The sequence below is a fragment of the Mchenga conophoros genome, linkage group LG6 (genome assembly GCF_057382185.1).
Source record: "Mchenga conophoros isolate Kocher_MC1m ecotype Shallow Benthic linkage group LG6, M_conophoros_male_GT1.1, whole genome shotgun sequence".
Classification (NCBI taxonomy): Eukaryota; Metazoa; Chordata; class Actinopteri; order Cichliformes; family Cichlidae; genus Mchenga; species Mchenga conophoros.
This window is the reverse complement of record NC_140531.1, coordinates 33,840,011-33,861,293: the sequence shown is the minus strand read 5'-3', so window position 1 is coordinate 33,861,293 and position 21,283 is coordinate 33,840,011. Positions and strand designations below refer to the sequence as shown.

At 38.7% G+C, this 21,283-nt stretch overlaps 3 protein-coding genes across 10 annotated transcripts in view; 2 read left to right on the top strand and 1 right to left on the bottom strand.

Annotated features, from left to right (window-relative positions):
• The window catches only part of nthl1 (nth-like DNA glycosylase 1), a 46,261-nt gene that overhangs the window by 13,392 nt on the left and 11,586 nt on the right, over positions 1-21,283 (bottom strand). The gene's annotated exons all lie outside the window — the stretch shown is intronic.
• LOC146573066 (uncharacterized) lies at positions 635-16,327 on the top strand. Of its 6 annotated transcripts, none has more exons than XR_014892779.1 (7): positions 635-1,042; positions 2,646-2,676; positions 3,628-3,659; positions 4,785-4,811; positions 7,791-9,111; positions 15,703-15,801; positions 15,962-15,997. XR_014892779.1 is itself a non-coding variant. In XM_085277597.1 (3 exons), exons 1-2 carry the CDS (start codon positions 9,955-9,957, stop codon positions 16,070-16,072), a joined length of 5,958 nt encoding a protein of 1,985 aa, XP_085133723.1. In that variant the 5' UTR covers positions 9,923-9,954; the 3' UTR covers positions 16,073-16,092; positions 16,185-16,321. The 6 variants fall into 6 exon arrangements, 3 of the variants coding, with proteins under 3 accessions (XP_085133723.1, XP_085133721.1, XP_085133722.1); XR_014892781.1 differs by lacking the exon at positions 15,962-15,997 and having other exon boundaries at positions 987-1,042; positions 7,791-8,806; positions 9,027-9,111; positions 15,703-15,837; XR_014892780.1 differs by lacking the exon at positions 15,962-15,997 and having other exon boundaries at positions 988-1,042; positions 7,791-8,806; positions 15,703-15,840.
• LOC146573065 (uncharacterized) lies at positions 17,243-20,596 on the top strand. The gene is made up of 3 exons (XM_085277606.1): positions 17,243-17,806; positions 17,989-18,072; positions 18,212-20,596. Exons 1-3 carry the CDS (start codon positions 17,778-17,780, stop codon positions 18,798-18,800), a joined length of 702 nt encoding a protein of 233 aa, XP_085133732.1. The 5' UTR covers positions 17,243-17,777; the 3' UTR covers positions 18,801-20,596.

The following is a 21,283-nucleotide window of genomic DNA, read 5'->3' as shown; positions in this document are numbered from 1 at the left end:
TTTCCTTATGTGTCCATATTTGTGATTGTGTGGCTGTTATATTTTTTTGCCGATTTGTTTCATTTAACAAGTATATTTGAGGGACCCTCAGCATGTTCAGCATTTTTTCAGCTGTCCATTTTGCTTTTCCAATTTTTCTGTTTAACTTATTACTATTGTGCTAAATCATACAATTTCTGCTATTTCATAAGATTTCTGCTTAATATACTAGTTCTGCTTTTTATAGGATTTGTGCTTAATATACTATTTCTGCTTTTTATAGGATTTGTGCTTAATATACTATTTCTGCTTTTTATAGAATTTGTGACTAATATAGTATTTCTGCTTTTTAAAGGATTTGTGTTTAACCTTCAGAGGTCCTTAGGGACATTTATTGTCTTTTGCATTTTTAATTTTAATATAGTATTTCTGCTAAATTACAGTATTTCTGCTTTTTATACTATTTGTGCTAAAACATAGTATTTCTACTAAATGTAGTATTTATGCTTAATCATACTATTTGCATATTGGGGAATTCGTGGCTTCTAAGTCAACAAGTCATCCATGTCATATATCTCTAAAAACTCACATTTTAATGATAAATTGTCAACACTTGAAGATTCCCCCATCTCTTCTGAACAAAACGGTGCAGTGACCGTTCTAGCCCTTACGGTTAGGAAATTATAGTCATTTGTTTTGAGGGGAATCCTTAATGGATAATGTTTATATATATATATTTGTCTTTAAAACATCTTTGCAGACTGACTGTCCTGGACTGGTTGTTGTTGTTTTTTTTTCAGGTCTGGTGAACTCAGCTCATTGGTGTTGGTGTTCAGGAGTAGAGCCTTCTAATAATATTTATTCAAGTTATAGATTTAAAGTTCTGCGAGTTTTTTCTGTAGCAAATAAATATTGTATAGAATATTTAAAATCACCTACATTTTTGATGTTTACAATGCCCATTGTGTGTAATAATGGAATTTCCTACTACCCGTGAACGCCTCATCTTTTACCTGACTGCCGGACATCCGCCTTTCCGCACACTTCGCTGAGTCCGCTCTGGGTGAGTGCTGCTGCTCTGCTTCTCCTCTTCTCTCCTAAATGTTTATAGTCTGTTTGTGCGATTTAACGAGTTCTTTTAGTGATTTATAAAGCCAACCGAGGTATAACTCATATTAGAGTAACACAGTGGTTGCTTTTTCTTAGTGAAACTTTGTCATTTTTGTATGTAAAAGGAGTGTTTGATGAGCTAACAACCCGATGCTAATGCCTAGCGCTCCTTTGAGCCCAGTGTGAAATGAAAATTTGACTGTGAACCACGGTTATTGTGTTGTTTTATTAATTACATTTGGTGTGTTTGTCAGTCTGTTACATAAGGTGCAGTTAGTTCTCTTCACAAATCAGTTGGTTAAAACAGCCTCATTCTTTATGCTGTAAAGTTTTTAACGAACCGCCATCTTAGATTCAGTGTCAGCTGTCGGCAAGATCAAAGGAGCCATTTTACCGCCTCTGACCGAACACGGGAGAAAAAGAGTCACGTGTGTGCAGGTCTTGTGGGTTAATTAAGACAAAGGAGGGGGGGAGAAACTGAGGATTAAACATAGGCTATGTCCCCACATACACGGGTATTTTTGAAAACGGAGATTTTCCGTTTCTGTTTTAAAAAATAATCCCGTCCACACATAAATGCAGAAATGAAGGAGAACGCTGCTAGGAACATGCCAAAGCAGCAGGTGGCGCTATATTCCTAACCGTGTAGAAATGTTGGCCAATCAGAAGTCTAGAAGCCTCGGTGGGAAATGGTAAACAAAGATGGGGCATAGAAGCAGAACCCAGTCATATCTGTGGGGGGACAGTAACTGTGTGCGCATATGTAAGCATTTAAACACTGCAGAGAGAACAATTAACAGTAACCGTATTGTAGAAATGCATTTCACCGAAACAATAACGTGGCGCACAGTGTGACGTCAAAAAAGGCGCTGCGTTTTCTCCGTTTCCCTGTCCACGCATAAATGCAAAAACGGAGTTTTCGAAAATATTCTGGCAAGCGTTTTTAGTTTTTCAGTGACCGAAAACGCCGTTTAAGTGTGGACGAAAGGTGCAAACGCATAGAAAAATCTCCATTTTCAAAAGTACCTGTGTACGTGTGGACATAGCCCAAGAATAATAAGAACTCCTAATATGTAGACTTTAATTTTTAAGAACTGTTTAACAAAGGCTTGTTTGTGCCAACCTAAATCTGCAGCACAGTTTAAATTCTCACTTTGTGGGAAATTAATGAAATAAACAACAGCCCACCTTCACATAAATAAAATATGGCAGTATATTATTATTAGTATGGTACATAGATATTTATTTTAAAACTACAGCATATTTACTATGATACTATGTGCAGTTGGTAATATTTTAGGAAGTAGAATTTGAATGCAGACCACCTCAAATATTAAAGCCTTAAAAATATGTCGTGCAGTTTTTCATGTATGAGTGTTTTGCAATCTTAAATGAGATGTAGACCAAAGAAAACAGAGGAGAGTTGTTGTTTGTATTCCAGCTGTAGTAAACAAAGAAGTTTAGTGAATCTTTTTGACAACAGAGAGTGATGCAGTATTGATGCTGATTTGAGTTTTCTGATCCTGTATTTTTGTTCTTTGTCTTTTGTTACACAGAGTGAAATAAAGCTTGGTTTTGCCTTTGCTGGTAAGTAAACAGTGATTGTAACTGAAGCAATATGAAATTGGGATTGTGTAACATTTTTAGCAATTTACATACAATAGTTTGGCTTTTTGTGATATCTTGCCATTTGCTCATGGGCAAAAACACATTTAGGATTTATAAGCAGTAAAGGCCCCCCCCCCACTAGATCTCTGAGTGTCCCTAAAAATGTCCCTGAAGTTTAATAGGCCATTTATGTCTAATTTTAAAGGCTTATCAAAGCATTTCTGTAGTAATTATTGTTTTTATTACACATGTTAAGGCCATTTGAGACTCTGCAATTAAATTTTGCCCTCTTTAGACTAAAGTGAGTTCATTTTGTCTGAGGTACAGTGCTGGGAAAAGTCTTTCTTCCTTGCAGATTTATTTTGTTCATGCTTTTTTGTCACATGTTTCAAATCATCTAACAGGGATGATATGAATAAATACAAAAAAGCATTTTAAAGTGATGATTTCACATATGAAGCAGAGAAAACCAAACCAGAGCTATCTGTTCTAATGTGAGAACATGCTGGTCTCTAATACCCAGCTGTGGAAGCCCTGATACGAAGAACTACCATCAAGCATTTATAGTATCAAGTATTATTTGTGATTGTTGCACGCTTTGAAACTGTGATGTTATCATTTGATCAAGTGTGCAGTGCGAGCAAATCATTGCTTGTGGTATCTGCTGTGTTATGTAATAGCACCAAAGTATTAGAGCTTTACGTTCATGAGGAATTTCTGTGGAATTGCAGATGGATAAAACAACACATCACCTTAATAAAGACAGAAATCTTTAATAAGGTGCAGAAAGAGAAGATGGGGTGTTTATAGTAAAGCTGTTGTAAACAAAGAATTTAACAGATTTTTTTCCCCACTACAGATTGTGATGCAGTATTGACTCTGATGCTGATTTCAGTTGTCTGATTCTGTATTTTTGTTCTTTTGTTACAGAGTGAAACAGAACTTCGGTTTTGCCTTTGTTGGTAAGTAAGCAGCAATTGTAACTGCAGTAATATGACATTGTCACTGTGTAACATGTTTAGCAACTTACCTAACGTAGTTTGGTTTTTGTGACATTACCATTTACTGATGGGCAAAAACAAATGGTCAGAATTTATACCTTGTAGCAGCAAAGGCCCCACACATGACCTCTGACTGTCCCTGAAGTTTAACAGGCCATTTGTGTCTGATTTTTATGTTTGAACACAAACAACTGTTTTTATACAGTTGTTCATGTTCTCCGTTTGTTTATGGATTTACCTAGCAGACATAACTATGAACGCATTTTAGGTGAGTTAGTGTAAGTGGTAGCTTAAACACTTAAGAGCACCACAGTTGTTGATTTATATCTTCACTCATATTCTGCTTATGTATTACATTAAAGTCAGACCACTATAGAAGTATTTTTGCCTGAGTGAACAGAAGTGGTAGGTTAAACATTTAAGCAATAATAAAAGACTAAGAGAACCAGAGTTGTGAGTAGGCAATGTTGTGTATGTTAAAACCTGTGTGTAATTTATGTACACTAAGTTTAAATCAGTTTCTTAATAAGTTGCTTGATACAATGTGTTTGAAAATTATATATAAAAGGGAAATATTGCAAAATACAAAAAGATTCCTGCCAACAGGTACAATGGAAGGACTTTTTATTATAATTTTTAAGAAATTAATTGCAAAAATGGCGTGCCACTGTTGTTACTATAACATGTCAGAATTTACATGTATTTTAGGATTTACATATTCAGATCAGAACTAAAACCTAATGAGGTTTTCCGTTGATTCTAACAGTTGTGGTTTTTCCACACTTTATTAAGCACTGACTTGTGATAGAAAATGATGGAGCTAAAAAGCCATAATCTGTACCAACAAATATTGGTGCCTCTTCTTTGCACTTCTGTAGTATGCATGCCTTTATTACACATGTTATCGTCATGTGAGACTCTGTAACTAAAGTTTGTCCTCTTTAGACTACAGTGAGTTCATAAAGGCTTGAAGAAATTGAGGATCTTACTAGTTATTTCATGTCACAGTAAATTGGATTGTGTGTGAAGAGGTTCAACAGTGTAAGTCATTAAACAGTGATCTGATGTGTTGTTTCCTTTCTCTAGGATACTGATCTGATCGTCGCAAGTCTGGTAAGTAAAGGTTTTGTCTGCGGTACAGTGCTGAGAAAGGTCTTTCTTCCTTGCAGATTTATTTTGTTTATGCTTTTTTTCACATGTTTCAAATCATCTAACAAGGATGACCTGGATAAATACAAAAAGCAGTTTTAAAGTGATGATTTCATTTTTGAACCAGAACAACCTGGTCTAATGTAAAAACATATTGGTCTCTAATACCCAGCTGTGGATGCCCTGATAGCAACAATTACCATCAAGCATTTACAGTAACTGGTAATGACTGGTTTACATCACTGGTTGATTTTGGTCCACTATAATTTCAGAATTGTCTTAATTAGATCCAAACAGGACAGGCAAAAAAAGAAAAGAAAAAAGTCTTAATTATAGGGTTTTCAAGTCATACCAAGTACCACGGTGGTTAGCACTGTTGCCGCACAGCAAGAAGGTCCTGAGTTTAATTCCAACATCAGGCCGGGGTCTTTCTGTGTGGAGTTTGCATGTTCTCCCGGTGTTTGCGTGGGTTCCCTCCGGGTACTCCGGCTTCCTCCCACCGTCCAAAGACATGCAGCTTGTGGGGATAGGTTAATTGAATAATCCAAATTGTCACTAGGTGTGTATCTGCGAATGAATGTGAGTGCGAATGGTTGTCTGTCCCTGTGTGTTGGCCCTGCGACAGACTGGCGACCTGTCCAGGGTGTACCCTGCCTCTCGCCCTATGACAGGTGGGATAGGCTCCAGTGCCCCCTGAAAAGGATAAGCGGAAGCGAATGGATGGATGGATGGATGGATAGGGTTTTCAAGTCATACCAAGTATCTTAATTTCATTAAAGTCCAGACTGATTCGTTTACACCAAGTGTTTTGTTTCATTCATTCAATTGGACTTGCTTGTGTGCTTCAGATCCTAAGTGTGATTAAACTTAAGCCCAGGACCTGATGAGTTGATGTAGGTCCTGAAGTAGTAAAGGAACTCTGGGACATCACAGTAACAGCACCATGTTTGACTTTAATGCTGGTGTTTTTCTCTCACTATAGATGATTCAGTTTAGTGCAGTTAGTCAGCACAGCTCTTGGTTATCATCGAGATATTATTAGGCAACTTGTTTTTGCCTGTTCAGCTACAACGTCTGGGAGGGTTTCTGTTTTCTGGGGTCTCCAGATCCTTAGAAATCTCTTTGTAAACCTTTACAGAACTATATGTGTTTGTTTCACATTAGAGCAGCTCACGACTAGCAGTTTAGGGACAATTAAATATTCACATAGGGCAGGGGTCTCAAACTCCACTCTTCAAGGGCCGGTGTCCTGAAGCTTTTCCACGTGTCCCTGTTACAAAACACCTGAATAACATTTGTAGGTCATTAGTGAGAGTATAGAATTTGACTGTGTTGAAGTGGCATCCCCGAAGACTGTTCAAATTTAAGTAATTTAAGTGTTTGGAAAAATGTACTTCTAAAAGTACTTTCATTGCATCATGTTCATTCACTCATGAGCTGCTATAACATGAATCAAATGGCTGAATTACCACCTCAGCATGCAGTCACGTTCTGTAGAGTTTTGCTAATGACCTACTAATGTTATTCAGGTGTGTTGCAACAGGGACACATAGAAAAGTTTCTGGACACCAGGCCTTAATGACCAGAGTTTGAGACCACTGGTGGTAGGGCATGGTGGATTTCAAAAGCTTCTTCCCTTAAATCACTGCCTAAAAACTGCTTTTTGTAATTTGTCATAATGACTTGCAAAATATAGGTGGGATGAAAACATAAACATAAGACATTTTATAGTGGCCTGATATTTTTTATCAAGGCTGTTTTTTGAAAATAATCCTGCCCTAATTTACAAAAGATGAACTGTCTGAAAGTCATGTTTGTTTGTTTGTTTGTTTAAGAAATGTGGGAATCTCCAGCAAAGATCTTACATGCAACAGCTCAGATACAGCACTCACTTCTGTTCTTTTTATCATGAAATGATCTACAAAGAAATTATCATCATACTAAATTATGGTAATTAGGCCTTTATATCAGCTATGATACGTTTATTATAGATTTAGTGTAGTGCTTATTGCTGTGTATCAAACATGCCCCAAATGTGACTGAAATATGTAGAAACTGCTGTGTAGAAACTAGCTGTCTCCAAATTTCTCATTTTGCCAAAATTCATACAGAGTGGCCTGAAACTGTCTGCTCTAACCTCAGTGTGTTGGTTTTGTTGGACCATATAATATTTACAGTAAGTTACTGTAGCAGCACGTCTTGGTTTGAGTTTAGACTTAGTTTATTGTTTTAATAGAACGTAAAAATGTCCTTATAACAGTTCCACCATCATTTGTTAAACATTGTCATTCTGTTCACTCCAATAATTTACTGTAGAACTCTTTAGTATTTAAAGCCCTACATGTACTGTATTTTTGAGATTATAAGGCATAATGTCAATAAACAAGCCTGTTTTTAAGGCAGATTAAGCCGAACAAACAGTCAGATAAGTCCAACTTTATTCAAGTCATTCACAACAACTCTCAACACTGTTCAGTTGTAACACATAAAATACAGAACAATACACTCACTTTTTCAGTTCATTCCTCATCTACAAATCCATCAAACTCTTCATGGGTTGATCAGTTTGAAATCTGCTTCATAAGCATGTCTCTTAGCACATGCCAGGTCCTTGTACACACACCATAATGTTATGTTGAAGCACCGTACGAATTACTCTGCGAGGGTCCTGACTATGGTAGCCATAATGCTCTGACAATACATCAAGCAGCGCAGCTTTGTAGCTTACCGAAGTATTACTAAAATATTTGACAGAATTTTGAGCGCTGTGTACCACAGAAATCCCGTTTGAGGTCAGTAAGCATAACCAGAATCGATACACTAGGCACATTGTATATTTTTGAGAAAATGACAGGATTTTAGGTGTGCCATATAGTCTGAAGAATATGGTAAATCCAAGCATATTGGAAATACGACTAATTCCAGTCCTTTTGTGTCTTACAGGTGACCTGCTGCAGAAGATCCTCTCTCTCTCTATCATTATAAGCAATTCTGTCTATCCTATCACTCTCCCAACTCTATCTAATTTGAAAGCCATTCTATCTTGTATCCCTCTCTCTACCGCTCTATCTAATTTGAAAGCCATTCTATCTTGTATCCCTCTATCTCTACCGCTCTATCTAATTTGAAAGCCATTCTATCTTGTATCCCTCTATCTCTACCGCTCTATCTAATTTGAAAGCCATTCTATCTTGTATCCCTCTCTCTACCGCTCTATCTAATTTGAAAGCCATTCTATCTTGTATCCCTCTCTCTACCGCTCTATCTAATTTGAAAGCCATTCTATCTTGTATCCCTCTATCTCTACCGCTCTATCTAATTTGAAAGCCATTCCATCTTGTATCCCTCTATCTCTACTGCTCTATCTAATTTGAGAATCCAAGTTTTGAGAATCCTTTCAGAATCCAATTTTCAGAAATCCAAGTTACCAGAACTTGATCTATCTGTTACAGAATTCTGAGAGATCTCTGCTCTCACTGCTCTTTCTTTCCTGTCTTTAAACTCTCTCACATTCAGTCATTTTGCTGGAAATTACAAGTTGAATATACAGTAGTAGAATTACAGTACAGTAGAACTTATAGTAGAAACTACTTACACAGCCCTACATTTGTCATTTTAATTTTGCATTAGACTTTAGTTTGGACTGCTAGTTTGGCTTACTTTGATCAATTGTATAAAATATCACCTTTTTATAAGTTTATTTGTAATAAGATAATCTGGTTATTTTGTAATACATACATTCAGATAAATAATAAATTAGATCCAGTCTGTTAGTCTGTTTCATTGGCTATAACATTTGACTGCAAGTTTATAGTACTATTATTTAAGGACAAACCCATTTTGTCACTCGGTGTAAGTATTCAGTTAGTATTGTCATCGAGAAGTGCCTGAGGACCCAGACTTCCTGTTTCCTGACTGCTGCAGAACATCCAGCTGAAGAAACCCCGTTTCTAAAAGAGGTACAATAAAACGCACCAAATTGTTTCCAGAGAACTTTGAATTTCCTTTATTTTTTGAGTTTGGAGTACAAATCAGCTTTTTAACATCTATTCATATATTCATAAAAACATTTTATAGTATAATAGTACATTTCTCAGATTTAACAGTAACTTGAGGAGTTATAAGTTTTTCTGTTTCAAGGTTCAGTTTTGTTTATATTTGTGTATAACCACATATAAGTTCCAGATTGTACTTCAGCAAAATGCCAAGAAAAAGTCAAAGGTCGCAGTCCCAGAAGCTTAGATGGCAAAAGCAGAAAGAACAGGTGAATGTTTCTCAGAGCAGTGAGCAGGTAAAGGTGTGTGTTTCAGCTTTTCCCAGCACAGAAGTGCAGAGCAGTGTTCAGACAGCCACAGTGTCTTATGCAGATGTGGTAAAGAAAGGTGTTCCCTCAGTGTCTGTCCCAGAGCCTGAAGTTATGCAGGTAATCCAGACTGAACCCCAGCTAACTGTACAAACACAGCATGATGGAGAGACAGCCACAGTGTCTTATGCAGATGTGGTAAAGAAAGGTGTTCCCTCAGTGTCTGTCCCAGAGCCTGAAGTTATGCAGGTAATCCAGACTGAACCCCAGCTAACTGCACAAACACAGCATGATGGACAAGCTCCAGGACAGTCTCATGTACAGGTTACAAACAGTGAAAGTCCACGAGTGAGTAGTGTCTGTGCTTCCCGAAGCCAGGCTTCTCCTAGGTATGGAAAGTACCGGAATCAGCAATGCATGGCTAACAGTTTGGTTTTCCTGTCATTCTTACACGAGGATGAATTTATTACCAGAGCAGATCTAAACCGTGTGTTGGACAAAGGCCATGCCGTCTATTCAGATGCCAGACTGAGGTTTGTGAACAGCGTGTTTCTAGCCTGCGATGAACTTCCCTCAGTTGTTACCAGCCGCACACACGAGTATCAAGTCGACATGTCTCAGTTTGCTCATTACGGCACATTTGATGGTACAGATCACTTTCCGAGCCTTGAACAGGGACTACAGTGTTTGGCTTCAGACATTCGCTACGCTTTGCTAGTCATGGGAGGAACAGTCATCGCTGTTAGCAGGCTGACTTCAGGTGAATATGCATATTTTGACCCTCACCCACGTAAGTCTACTGGTATGCCATTGTCGCTAAGTGTAAGTGGTGGAACTGCAGTTATGTTGAAATTCACACGTCTTAATGACATGATTGACAGGATCAAACGTTTGTACAGAATGTTTAGCATCGCACCAAGCTGCACTTATGAGCTACAGCCCATCGAGTTTCACAGTGAAAACGCTGCTGACCAAAGAGATGCTAATCAAACCACCGAATACAGACAAACAGCTACAAGTGCACCAGCACCAGCTTTAAATGAACGTGTTCATGAATTAAACTCCGAAATATACACTGAGCAGACACGGAAACCTGTGACCAAAGATTTAACCAGTGAAGTAATGTCATCCAGAGTTGATTCTTCAAATGAGACAGCTGCTCCCGGAAAAAAACATCATTCTGATTATTTTGAAAAGAAAACCTCTGCATCTTCTGTGAGAGAAACTCCGGTAACACCAGATTCTGTTCCTCACAATGATTCAAACAGTGCCTCCAGTTCAACTAAGATAACAGAGGAACTCTCAGATAAACTGCTGAAACGTAATAAACAGGAAAGGCAAAAAATGAGGAGAAGATTATTAGCCCAACAAAAGCTACCACAACGAAAGGAAAATCAGAAGACGAAAGAAAGGCAGATGTACAGGTTTGATGAAAGCTTCAAGACAAAGAAAAGAAATTCAACTAAGAAGTGTAATGATCCTGATCACAGACATAAAAGGAGTCTGTACAAAAATGAGCTGTATAAATTAAATGCTACCTATAAGGAGAAACACAGAGAACATTTGAGAAAGATGTATAGAGAAAGTGCTAAAATTAGAGAGAGAAAAAGAGAACGTGTCATAAGGACATATAGAGACAATCCCCTATTCAGAGAAAAGCAGAAGGAACGTATAACAAGAACGTATAGAGAGTCTCCCATATTCAGAGATAAGCAGAAAGAGCGTATAAGAAGAATATACAGAACTTGTGCTGGATTCAGAGAGAAACATAAAGCTTACATGAGGTCATATGTATATAACCTATATAAAAAAAGCGAAGATTTTAAACAGAAAAAACGATCTTATATGACTAAGCGTTATGGAGAAGAAAAACAATTTCAGCAACAACACAAGGACAATATGAGAGAACGAATGAGAGTAAAATATTGGAACGGTTTTTCTTTCAGACAGATGCATAATATCAGATGTGCAATGAATATAAAACGGAAATATCGGCAGATGCATCGACCAACTGAGACTTTACAGTGTCATCCAGAGAACACTTTAATGAATGAGGCCATATCTCGTTTCAGATCAAACATTAAGTCAGCACCATCTTATGTTTGTACTGTTTGTCTAAAAGCTTCTTTTCCTAATCAGGTGAAAATCTGCAAAAGACAAAATTACTCAAAACACCAGACTGTAGCTCAGCAGTGTCTAACTGGTAAATTTGTTCATGTGTGTGATGAAGCATGTAATGATCACTGCAGCTTTCCTGTTGAGAGAAAAAAAGAGTATATCTGTCACACGTGTCACAGTTCCCTCAAAAGTGGATGCATGCCCAGGCTTGCTGCTGTTAATGGTTTAGAACTGCAGGATATTCCAGCTGAACTTTGTGATCTCAACATTTTGGAGAGACATCTGATTGCCAAATGCATACCATTTGCTAAGATTATTCCTCTTCCAAAGGGGAGACAGAGACTCATACGTGGTAATGTGGTGTGTGTACCATCTGAGGTCCAACAAACAGTTGACAGTTTACCGAGGATCAGAAGCCAATCACAGATCATGAGGGTGAAATTGAAAAGACGACTGTGCTACAAAGGCCATCAGCTGTTCCAGACTGTCACCTGGTCTAAACTCATTCAAGCTCTGCGTAAACTGAAACAAATTCATCCACAGTACACAGATATTGTTATCAGAGATGATGCATTGCTTTGTGATCCAACGTTACCTGATGATGACAGCAGTGATGAAGCCAGCATGGCAAGTGATGATTATAATGAAGCAGATTTAATGGAAATTGACAACTATGAAAAAGATGCCCTTTTGTGCGAAAGTGAGTCTCAAAGTGACCAAGATATTAATATGCAATCCTGTGATGAACAACCAGAGGAACAAAATCCAGATGAACCAGAAAGTGATTTGAACAATGGAGGTTTTGCTCTAGAAAGTTGTCTGCAGCCTGTAGACATTTCAGAAGAGATTCTCTGTTTCACTGATAACACATATTGTGTGGCTCCTGCAGAAAGAAACAATCCTGTTAGCTTCTTCAGAACTCCTCATTTGGAAGCCATGGCATTTCCTGTGCAGTTTCCTACTGGTCAGAATACACTGGATGAAAAGAGACGTCTCAAGCTCACACCAAGTGCTTACTTCAAGTCAAGGCTTTTCAACATTGATGCAAGATTTGCTAAAGACACAAATTACCTGTTTTTCTCACAGTTTGTCACTGAAATACATTTGGCTAATTCCAGCATGACAATACAGCTAAGGAAAGGTAAAACTATGACCAAAGATGGACGCAAAATCACATCAGGAATGTTACAAAGTAAGACAGAAGTAGAGAAGCTGGTAAGAAATAAAGATGCAATCAGATTTATGCAGCCACTCAGAGGAACTCCAGCTTACTGGCAGAAAACTACCAGAGATCTATTCAGCATGGTTCGCCAAATAGGAACACCTCAGTTCTTTGTCACTTTCTCTGCTGCTGAGATGAGATGGCCTGAAGTGATTCAAGCAATAAAGAGACAGCAAGGTGAAGAGGTTGATTTTGAAGCCCTGGACTGGTCAGAAAAGTGTGAAATTCTAAGATCAAATCCAGTAACCACCATGCGAATGTTTGATAAACGTGTTGAGGCTTTGTTCAGAGATTTGCTTTTTTCTCCTGCACAGCCCCTTGGTGAGATCATTGATTACTTTTACAGAGTTGAGTTCCAGCACAGAGGTAGTCCACATATACACATGTTGCTGTGGATTCGAGAAAAGGTAGAAGCAGATGTGGATGATGACCAAACTGTCTGTGACTTTGTGGACAGATACATCTCAGCTCAACTCCCTGATCCAGAAAAACAACCTGAACTGCACAAAAAAGTCACTGAGCTACAAAAGCACAGCAAAAACCACACAAAGACATGCTTTAAGAGTGTGAACTCTGGTTGTAGATTTGGGTTTCCCAAACCACCAGCCACAAGAACAATGATTGTGAGACAGGATGAGGATTCAGACACTGAAGCTGCAAAAGCCAAACTCAGACCTTTGTTGAACCTGCTGAAGGAACCTGAAGCTGCTTCCCTCACCATAGAGCAGATTCTGTCACGATGCAACTTGACAATGAATGAGTATGAACAATGCCTCCAAGACATAAACAAGAAAACAGCTCTGATTCTGAAACGTGACCCAAATGAGTGTTGGATCAACAATTACAACCCAGACCTGCTTGAAGCCTGGAACTCTAATTTAGATGTCTCATTCATTTTGAATGCCTATTCATGTATAGAATACCTCTGTAAATATATAACAAAGAAAGAATCTGGCCTCTCTGAATACCTGAAGACAGTTATTGACAACTCTGATAAGAACACTGTCAATGAATGTGATGAAATGAGAGCTGTGATGCAGGCTTACTCAAAAAAGAGAGAGATCAGCGCACAGGAGTGTGTGACTCGAGTCTGTGGCCTAAAAATGAAAAAATGTTCCCGCAGTGTTGTATTTGTACCAACAGATGATAACCCAGTAAAAATGAGTCGGCCCATGAGCTTCCTGGAAAGCACAACACACGACAGTTGTAATATTTGGATGACAAGTTTGAGTGATAAATACAAATGCAGACCTGAGACCCCAGAATATGAGGAAATGTCACTGGCTGATTTTGCTGCCTTGTGCAGGTTGGTGAGTGGTCCAAATGAAGGAAAAGATGTGCTTCCTCTTCTAAACCAGCTTGGATTTGTACAAAGGCGAAAGAATGATAAACCAGCTATAATCCGGTATTACCACTGTTCACAGGAAAAAGATCCTGAGCAATATTATGGTCGACTGTTGAGACTTTACCTTCCACACAGATCAGAGCAGGAACTGAAACCACAAGGGTTCCAAACCTATCAGTCCTTCTACAACTCAGGTTTTGTACGACTTCCATGTTCAGACCACAGTGAGTCTGTGAAAAGGGTTGTGAAAAGAAATAAAGACAAGTATGAGAAGAACTCTGAGGATATTGAGAGTGCACTGGAAGAGTTTGAACAAAATAGGGATGTTGTGATTGATGAATGGTGTAATCTTGCTCCTGAATCTGAAGTTGTGAGGCTGCAATGTGATGAGAATCTTCCTGAGAGACATTCTGATGATGAGAACGAACAGGAGAATGTTCCCGACTACAGTCGTCAGTCTGATGCTGTAACAGAGATCAGAGCCATCAGAGAACAACCTGCAGTAGATCCAGCCGTGGTACGTGTAATGTATCAGAATCTGAACCAGAAGCAGGCCTGCGTGTTCTATGCCATAAGAGACTGGTGTATTCAGCGAGTTTGTGGTTTGAACCCAGATCCATTTTTCTTCTATATCAACGGTGGTGCAGGAACTGGAAAGTCACATCTGATTAAGTGTATTCATTCTGAAGCATCAAAGATCCTGAGCAGACTGCCTGCTAATGCAGAAGAAGCTGACATATCAAATCCAACTGTTTTACTGACTTCATTTACCGGTACAGCAGCTTTTTCTATCAGTGGCTCTACGTTACATTCTCTACTGAAACTACCCAGGAGTCTGAAACCACCCATTCAAGGACTTGGTAACCAACTGGATGAAGTCAGATCTGAGCTGATGAATGCTGAAATTATTGTTATTGATGAGATTTCAATGGTTTCAAAACCCCTTTTTGCTTATGTGGATGCAAGACTGAAACAAATCAAAGGCACTCAGAGACCTTTTGGTGGAATGTCAGTTTTAGCTGTTGGAGATTTTTACCAGCTGCCACCAGTGCGACAGTCTAAACCTCTCTGTGTTTACGATCCAGAACAGATTGACCTATGGCAGGAACATTTTCAGATGATCACTCTAACCGAGATCATGCGTCAGAAAGATGATGTGGCCTTTGCAGAGATGCTGAACAGGATTAGAGTCAAAGAAAAGACAGATGAGCTTTCTCAGTGCGACAGAGATTTGTTGTCACAGGCTGTGACTGCACCAGAAGAATGTCCAACTGAGGTCTTACACATTTATGCCACCAACAAGAATGTGGAATCCCACAACATAGATACCCTGAAGAAGCTTCATTCAAACATCATAATAATCAATGCAGACGATTTCCAGAAGGATAAATGTACAGGCAGAATGGAACGAAGAGACAAACCATTTACAGGTGGGCGAAATGATTTACCTGACACTCTGAATGTTGCTGAAGGAGCTCGAGTCATGCTGACCAGAAACTTGGACACACTAAACGGTTTAGTCAACGGTGCTTTTGGTATACTGGTAAAGGTGGTGAGATCTGAAAATGATGGACACATAATTAAACTGGGGCTCAGGATGGACAACCGGCAGCCTATGAGACACAACCGCAATGCTAATGCAGCATCTGATGATCTTGTTTACATTGAGAGAGCAGAGGAGAGTCTGAAGTTTAAAGGAGCGGTACGCAGACAGTTTCCTGTAAAGCTAGCATTCGCCTGCACAATTCACAAAACTCAGGGTCTTACAACACAGACAGCTGTAGTTTCAATGAAGAACATTTTTGAACCAGGTATGGCTTATGTTGCTCTCAGCAGGGTGACGTCTCTCAGTGGACTCTATTTGCAGGACTTGGATGAGAAAAAGATTTACGCCAATCCCGAGGTAACTGCAGCGCTCCAAACCATGAGACAAGCCAGTGTTGAGGAAATGATGCCTCTTCTTCAGGTCAGAGAAACAGCCAGCAGACTTGACACTCTTACACTGATCCATCACAATACAGAGGGTTTGCCATCTCACATCAGTGACATCAAGAGTCATCATGAAATGTGTTTAGCAGATGTTTTGTGTCTCACTGAGTCTCACCTTCAAGGCTCCTTTGTTGCAGACAGTCTTCATTTGGACGGCTACACCATGTTCAAACGCAACAGACATGTGTCCTACACAAACTTTCCTCACATGGCCAGCAGAAGTGGTGGGGGAGTTGTTGTGTATTTGAGGAATCATTTTCAGGTTCAGGTAAAACAGTATCTGCATAATGTCACTGATCTTGAGTTTTTAGTGTTGAAGGTTCAGGCTCCATTCCCTGCACTCATTGCTGTTGTGTACAGACCCCCTGACTACAGTTTGACACCATTCATGCAAAACCTGGTAAGTCTTTTAGATTCACTTGAAATAATGGACTGTCACCCAATAATTGTGTGTGGAGATTTTAATGAGAACCAGTTGCAGAGTGGAAGAAAACAGATTCTGGAGCAGTTTCAGTCGAGAGGGTATTCACAGCTGATCACTTCTGCCACTACAGACAAGAACACCCTGCTTGACCTCATTTTTATTTCTCAGCCACAGAAATGTCTGTATTCAGGTGTTCTGAGATCATATTACAGTTACCACAACCCTGTCTTTTGTGTCCTGTCCTCGAGCCAATCATGAAGTCGTCTGGTGAGTTTTGAAACAACTACAGATCATGTTTGTTACAGAGTTTACTGATTGTAGAGCATGAAAAAGATTTTTAATTGAAAAAAGGGTCTTCCCTACTCTGTCTGTCAGAAGACCCTTTCTTATTGCAATGTTATTAATCATTTCACCAAATCATTGCTGAACTTCATGCAGAGCAGAGAACATCTGCTATCATGCACCTCTGATCTGAAATGTGCTGCAACATTTGATAAACCAACATCATGTTTTAAATGACTAAATCTTTTTACTATGACGTATGTAGCTCAACAAACGAGATCTTCCCCTCCAAGGGCTTTAAAATATGAAATAGTAAATAAATAAATCCCAGATAAATGCAGGTATTTATTATGATGACATACACGAATAAATACAGACAATTATATTTTCTTGATTATAGTAGATTTTGTAGAATCAAAAGTTTTTGTGATGAATGAGTTTTTGCTTATCATGTTTTACAGGTAAAAAATGTCAAAAGTTTTAAACTATCTTTAGGCTACCAGAGATGTCTATAATGATACATTATGTAGAGAAAAACATTAGTACAGCTTACAGAATATGTATAAAAACTGATTTAGAAGTAAATGGATAGTTTTCTGAAAGTTCCCGACTACAGTTTAACACCACCCACCCAGCTCAGCCCCCAAGTGTCTATGTAATGCTGGTATGGTGTGTGAGTTTGACTTGGCCTTTATCCGGGTGGGTTTGGGTTTGGGTGGATAAAGGCCAAGTCAGAATGCTCTGAGCAGCTGGAAAAAGCTGCTAATAAACAAAGACATCAGAAAGTGTGGGCTTTAGGTGTAGCCCCCGCTTTCTGATGCACTAATTAAACTTAGTAACCGACACCCCATACCAGCATTACATAGACACTTGGGGGCTGAGCTGGGTGGGTGGTGTTATAAGCACGTGTTTTGTTAGATATATTTTTTCAGATAGGGCACAGTCTCCTTTGTGGGAAAACCTTCAAACTTCACCATCCTCAGCTGAAACAACAACATCTTAACACCATCTTCATGAACTGCTGAGCCAAACCTGATCCATCAGTGCTGGACTGCACAGATAACTACATGCCACAAGGAGACTGCTGTGTTATGAACTGCCATACCAGTGTGTCTTCAATGGAGAAGATGACACACCCATCACCTGACCTCCTGCCTGATCTGGAGACCATCATCATGCTGCCACACTACAACCTCTGAGACCATCAATGATGACTCCTACTGAGGAAACTGTATTTCCTGTCAGAGATGCTCAGTGATCCTCAGAGCAGAGAGAGGTATGATTCTTTATCTTTGATAAAAAAATGTCAGTGTTTTTAATTCAATTAATTAATTAAAATCCTGTTTATTGAATAAACAATTCCACACTCAAATGATTATACTTGTTGACACTTTTTGAGTTTTAATTGACATTATGGATTACAAATCTATGCTTTTTCTACTCTGTCTCTCGGTGCAGGTATTGCTGTCTTCTGAGTTCTTCAGTGTCCCAACTGAGACATTCAAACCTCATTGCAGAGCTCATGTCTTTCCTCACCATCATGTAAGTGTGAGATTGCTCTGGATTCTGGTTATGTGGCCCGCAGCACCTATAAGGTATTTCAATATTGTTCATTGTATAACTTATTTGTAGTTTTTAGGCCTTAACACAAATAAAATGTTCCTTTTTCTGTATTTTTTAGAACAAGCTCGTCCAGTGTGCCTGCATTCCAGCTTCACAGAAAAGAACATCAGACACCAGCGAGGGAGGATAAGAAAGACAGACACAACAACATTGTCATCCCCTATGTAGCCGGTGTATCAGAAAAACTCAGGAGAGTTTTCTCCAAATACGACATCCCAGTGTACTTCAGACCCAGCAAAACACTCAGACAGAAACTGGTTCACCTGAAAGACAAAACTCCTAAACACAAACTTAACAATGTGGTGTATGCTGTACAGTGCAGCGAGGAATGCCCAGACTTCTACATCGGAGAGACCAAACAGCCACTTCACCAGCGCATGGCACAACACAGAAGAGCCACCTCCACGGGACAAGACTCAGCAGTTCATCTGCATCTAAAGGACAAAGGTCACTCTTTGAGGATGCCAATGTTCACATTTTGGATAGATGGAGGAGTGAAAGAAGCCATTTACGTCCACTGTGAGCGACCATCTTTGAACAGAGGCGGTGGTTTACAACACCAACTGTCTGCCATCTATAATCCAGTTTTGAGTTCCCTCCCCAGACACTGTAACGTCCACTCACATCCTGAGAGTGGGCGTGGGTGATTTCCTGACCTCAGGAAATCACATGATAAGGTGGGGCCAGGTTTCACAATGAGCTCACCCAAAACCCTGGCTGATTGGGACCCACACCCACTTTCACACCTTGGCTCATGTGATTAGGTAGAGGATCATCAGGGGGTTCTTTGTCCCTGTTTGGGGAGAAACTCACACTGGGTTTAAATCTGGGACTCTCCACCATTGACCCTTAGAACTGAAGAAGCTTCTCGGATGAGAGGTGAAACGTCTTCAAGAAACTCAAAGAAGTCCAGACGCTTTTCTTTCCAAGCTCCTTAGACTTCACTTGTGTTAATTACATTTTATTTGTTGTTGTTTTCTTTTAGATTTATATGCAGTGATTGGATGTGGTGGAGCTTTGTTAACCGCGTGGAAAACATCTTTTTGTGATGATATTTACAATGAGGCTTTAAGGTGATAGTTTCCATGTAATTTCAATCCTTTTACTAAGCAAAAACATGTTTGCAATTAACATATTTTTTCAGTTTTGTCTTTTGGATTTATGGTTAACATTCCTCTGTGACAAAGGCAAAAAGGACCACATGTCACACTAGCAATGAATTTGTGACTGTGTTTGTGTTAGTATAGAGTAGGTCTAACAGTGGTTTTCCACATCTGCTCTAATATATATAGATAATGGGTCAGACATATAAAGTCATTTTGAAAAGTTCATAAAGGTCATTTATATGTGTTCCTCTTTATCATTTTATATCAGGTCACACAGCTGACTTGAGTTTTGATCAGAGTAGAACCATAACATTCATGCTAATGGTTCTACTGTTTACAGTTACTTTATGATGGATTTCACCCTGGTCACAGCACTATGTGAAAAGCTGTTAGAGGTAAAGTTAAGCCAATTAATACCTCATCATAAGTCACTCTCTAACGCAGGGCAGTGATTATTATTCACTGTAATTTATTCCACAACAATGTTCTTTATTTGATTCTTTAAATATGCACATCGATTGTTTAGCTGTGTGACTCTCCACACCTGAAATATATCACAATGTGGACTTCATTTCGACAGTATTTTGTAGATTGGTACCATATTTATCATCAAATCATCTTGTGCATTTATTAACTAAATGTTGTTTGTTTTTGTTTTTTTGTTTGTTTGTTTGTTTGGGGTTTTTTGTTGCCATTTTTACATTTCACCAACTGTGTAAATTCTGCAATTTTACTTTGGTTTTGTTTCACATCAGTTTATCTGCTGGCTGGTATTCCTGTCTTCCTTCTCTCACCCCAACCGGTCGCAGCAGATGGCCGCCCCTCCCTGAGCCTGGTTCTGCTGGAGGTTTCTTCCTGTTAAAAGGGAGTTTTTCCTTCCCACTGTCGCCAAAGTGCTTGCTCATAGGGGGTCATATGATTGTTGGGTTTTTCTCTGTATCTATGAAGCGCCTTAAGGCGACTTTTGTTGTGAATTGGCGCTATATAAATTTAATTGAATTGGTTTTCTTCCTTTTCTAATGTTTCTGGTCATTTTTCACAGTTAAACAAGTAACTTTGAGGTTGCTTCATCATTTTTAGCTTTTATCTGTTTACAGTTTTTTCCTAATAATTACATTTCTGCAAAATTATAGCAGTTCTGATAAGTTGTAATATTTCTGCCAAGTTATTAATTTTCTACTAAATTATATCATTTCTGCTAAGTTATGTTATTCTAAATTATTACATTTCTGCTAAGTTGTAGCTTCTGGTAAATTACAACATTTCTGCTGAATTGTTATGTTTCTGCTAAGTTATTGCATTTTTGTTAACTTGATGTTGTTCTGCAAAGTTATTAAAATTTCAACAACTTTTTAAAAACTAGCTTTGATTTCTTCAGCTTCTTCAGCTATTTTCAACTATCTTCAGCAGACAGCTTCAGCTTTACAATTTCTGCAACTTTTCAGCTTTTTCAGCTACTTTTTGCATGCAGCTTCAGCTTTAAAGCATCCACACTGCATTTTCGCAGGAAATGCAAATTTTTCTAGTTATTATTATTCTTAGGACTTCCGTACACTTTTCGCCGTAGAACTACTTCCACAATTTTCAGCCGATTTTCACCGTTCAAATTTTAAACTATTCAGCTAGTTTTGCTCTTTCCGGCTATGACTTTTGCTATTTTTAACTATTATACTTTTTAAAATATTCCACTTTTTTCCTTTAATTTGTCCCATTGAAATGAATGGGAAACTTCAGCAATTCTGCTAAAATTTGCTTGTTTTTGAAACTTAACTACTTCCTCATACTTTCACCTAGAACAACCATTCAAATTTTAAAATGTTCACAAATTATTGGGCTATTCAGGTATGATTCAGCTTTTTCAAATCTTTTACTGTTTTACTTTTATGCCTCTTAAAGTTTTGAGTTGCAAAATTGTGATTTTTCACAAAATACATGTGTTGTTATGGTTGCTATGCTCTTGGCTTCCAGTGTGCCACTGAAGCTTTTGCAGTCTTCTCTTCATGTCCGAACAACTGTTTGCTACT

Excerpts from the sequence above, each read along its gene's own strand:
- LOC146573065 (XM_085277606.1), top strand. The coding sequence starts at position 17,778 with ATGCTCAGTGATCCTCAGAGCAGAGAGAG. Across the intron at positions 17,807-17,988 it reads GATCCTCAGAGCAGAGAGAG|GTATTGCTGTCTTCTGAGTT; the intron begins GTATGATTCTTT and ends CTCTCGGTGCAG. Across the intron at positions 18,073-18,211 it reads ATGTCTTTCCTCACCATCAT|AACAAGCTCGTCCAGTGTGC; the intron begins GTAAGTGTGAGA and ends TGTATTTTTTAG.
- LOC146573066 (XM_085277595.1), top strand. The coding sequence starts at position 9,955 with ATGCCATTGTCGCTAAGTGTAAGTGGTGGAACTGCAGTTATGTTGAAA.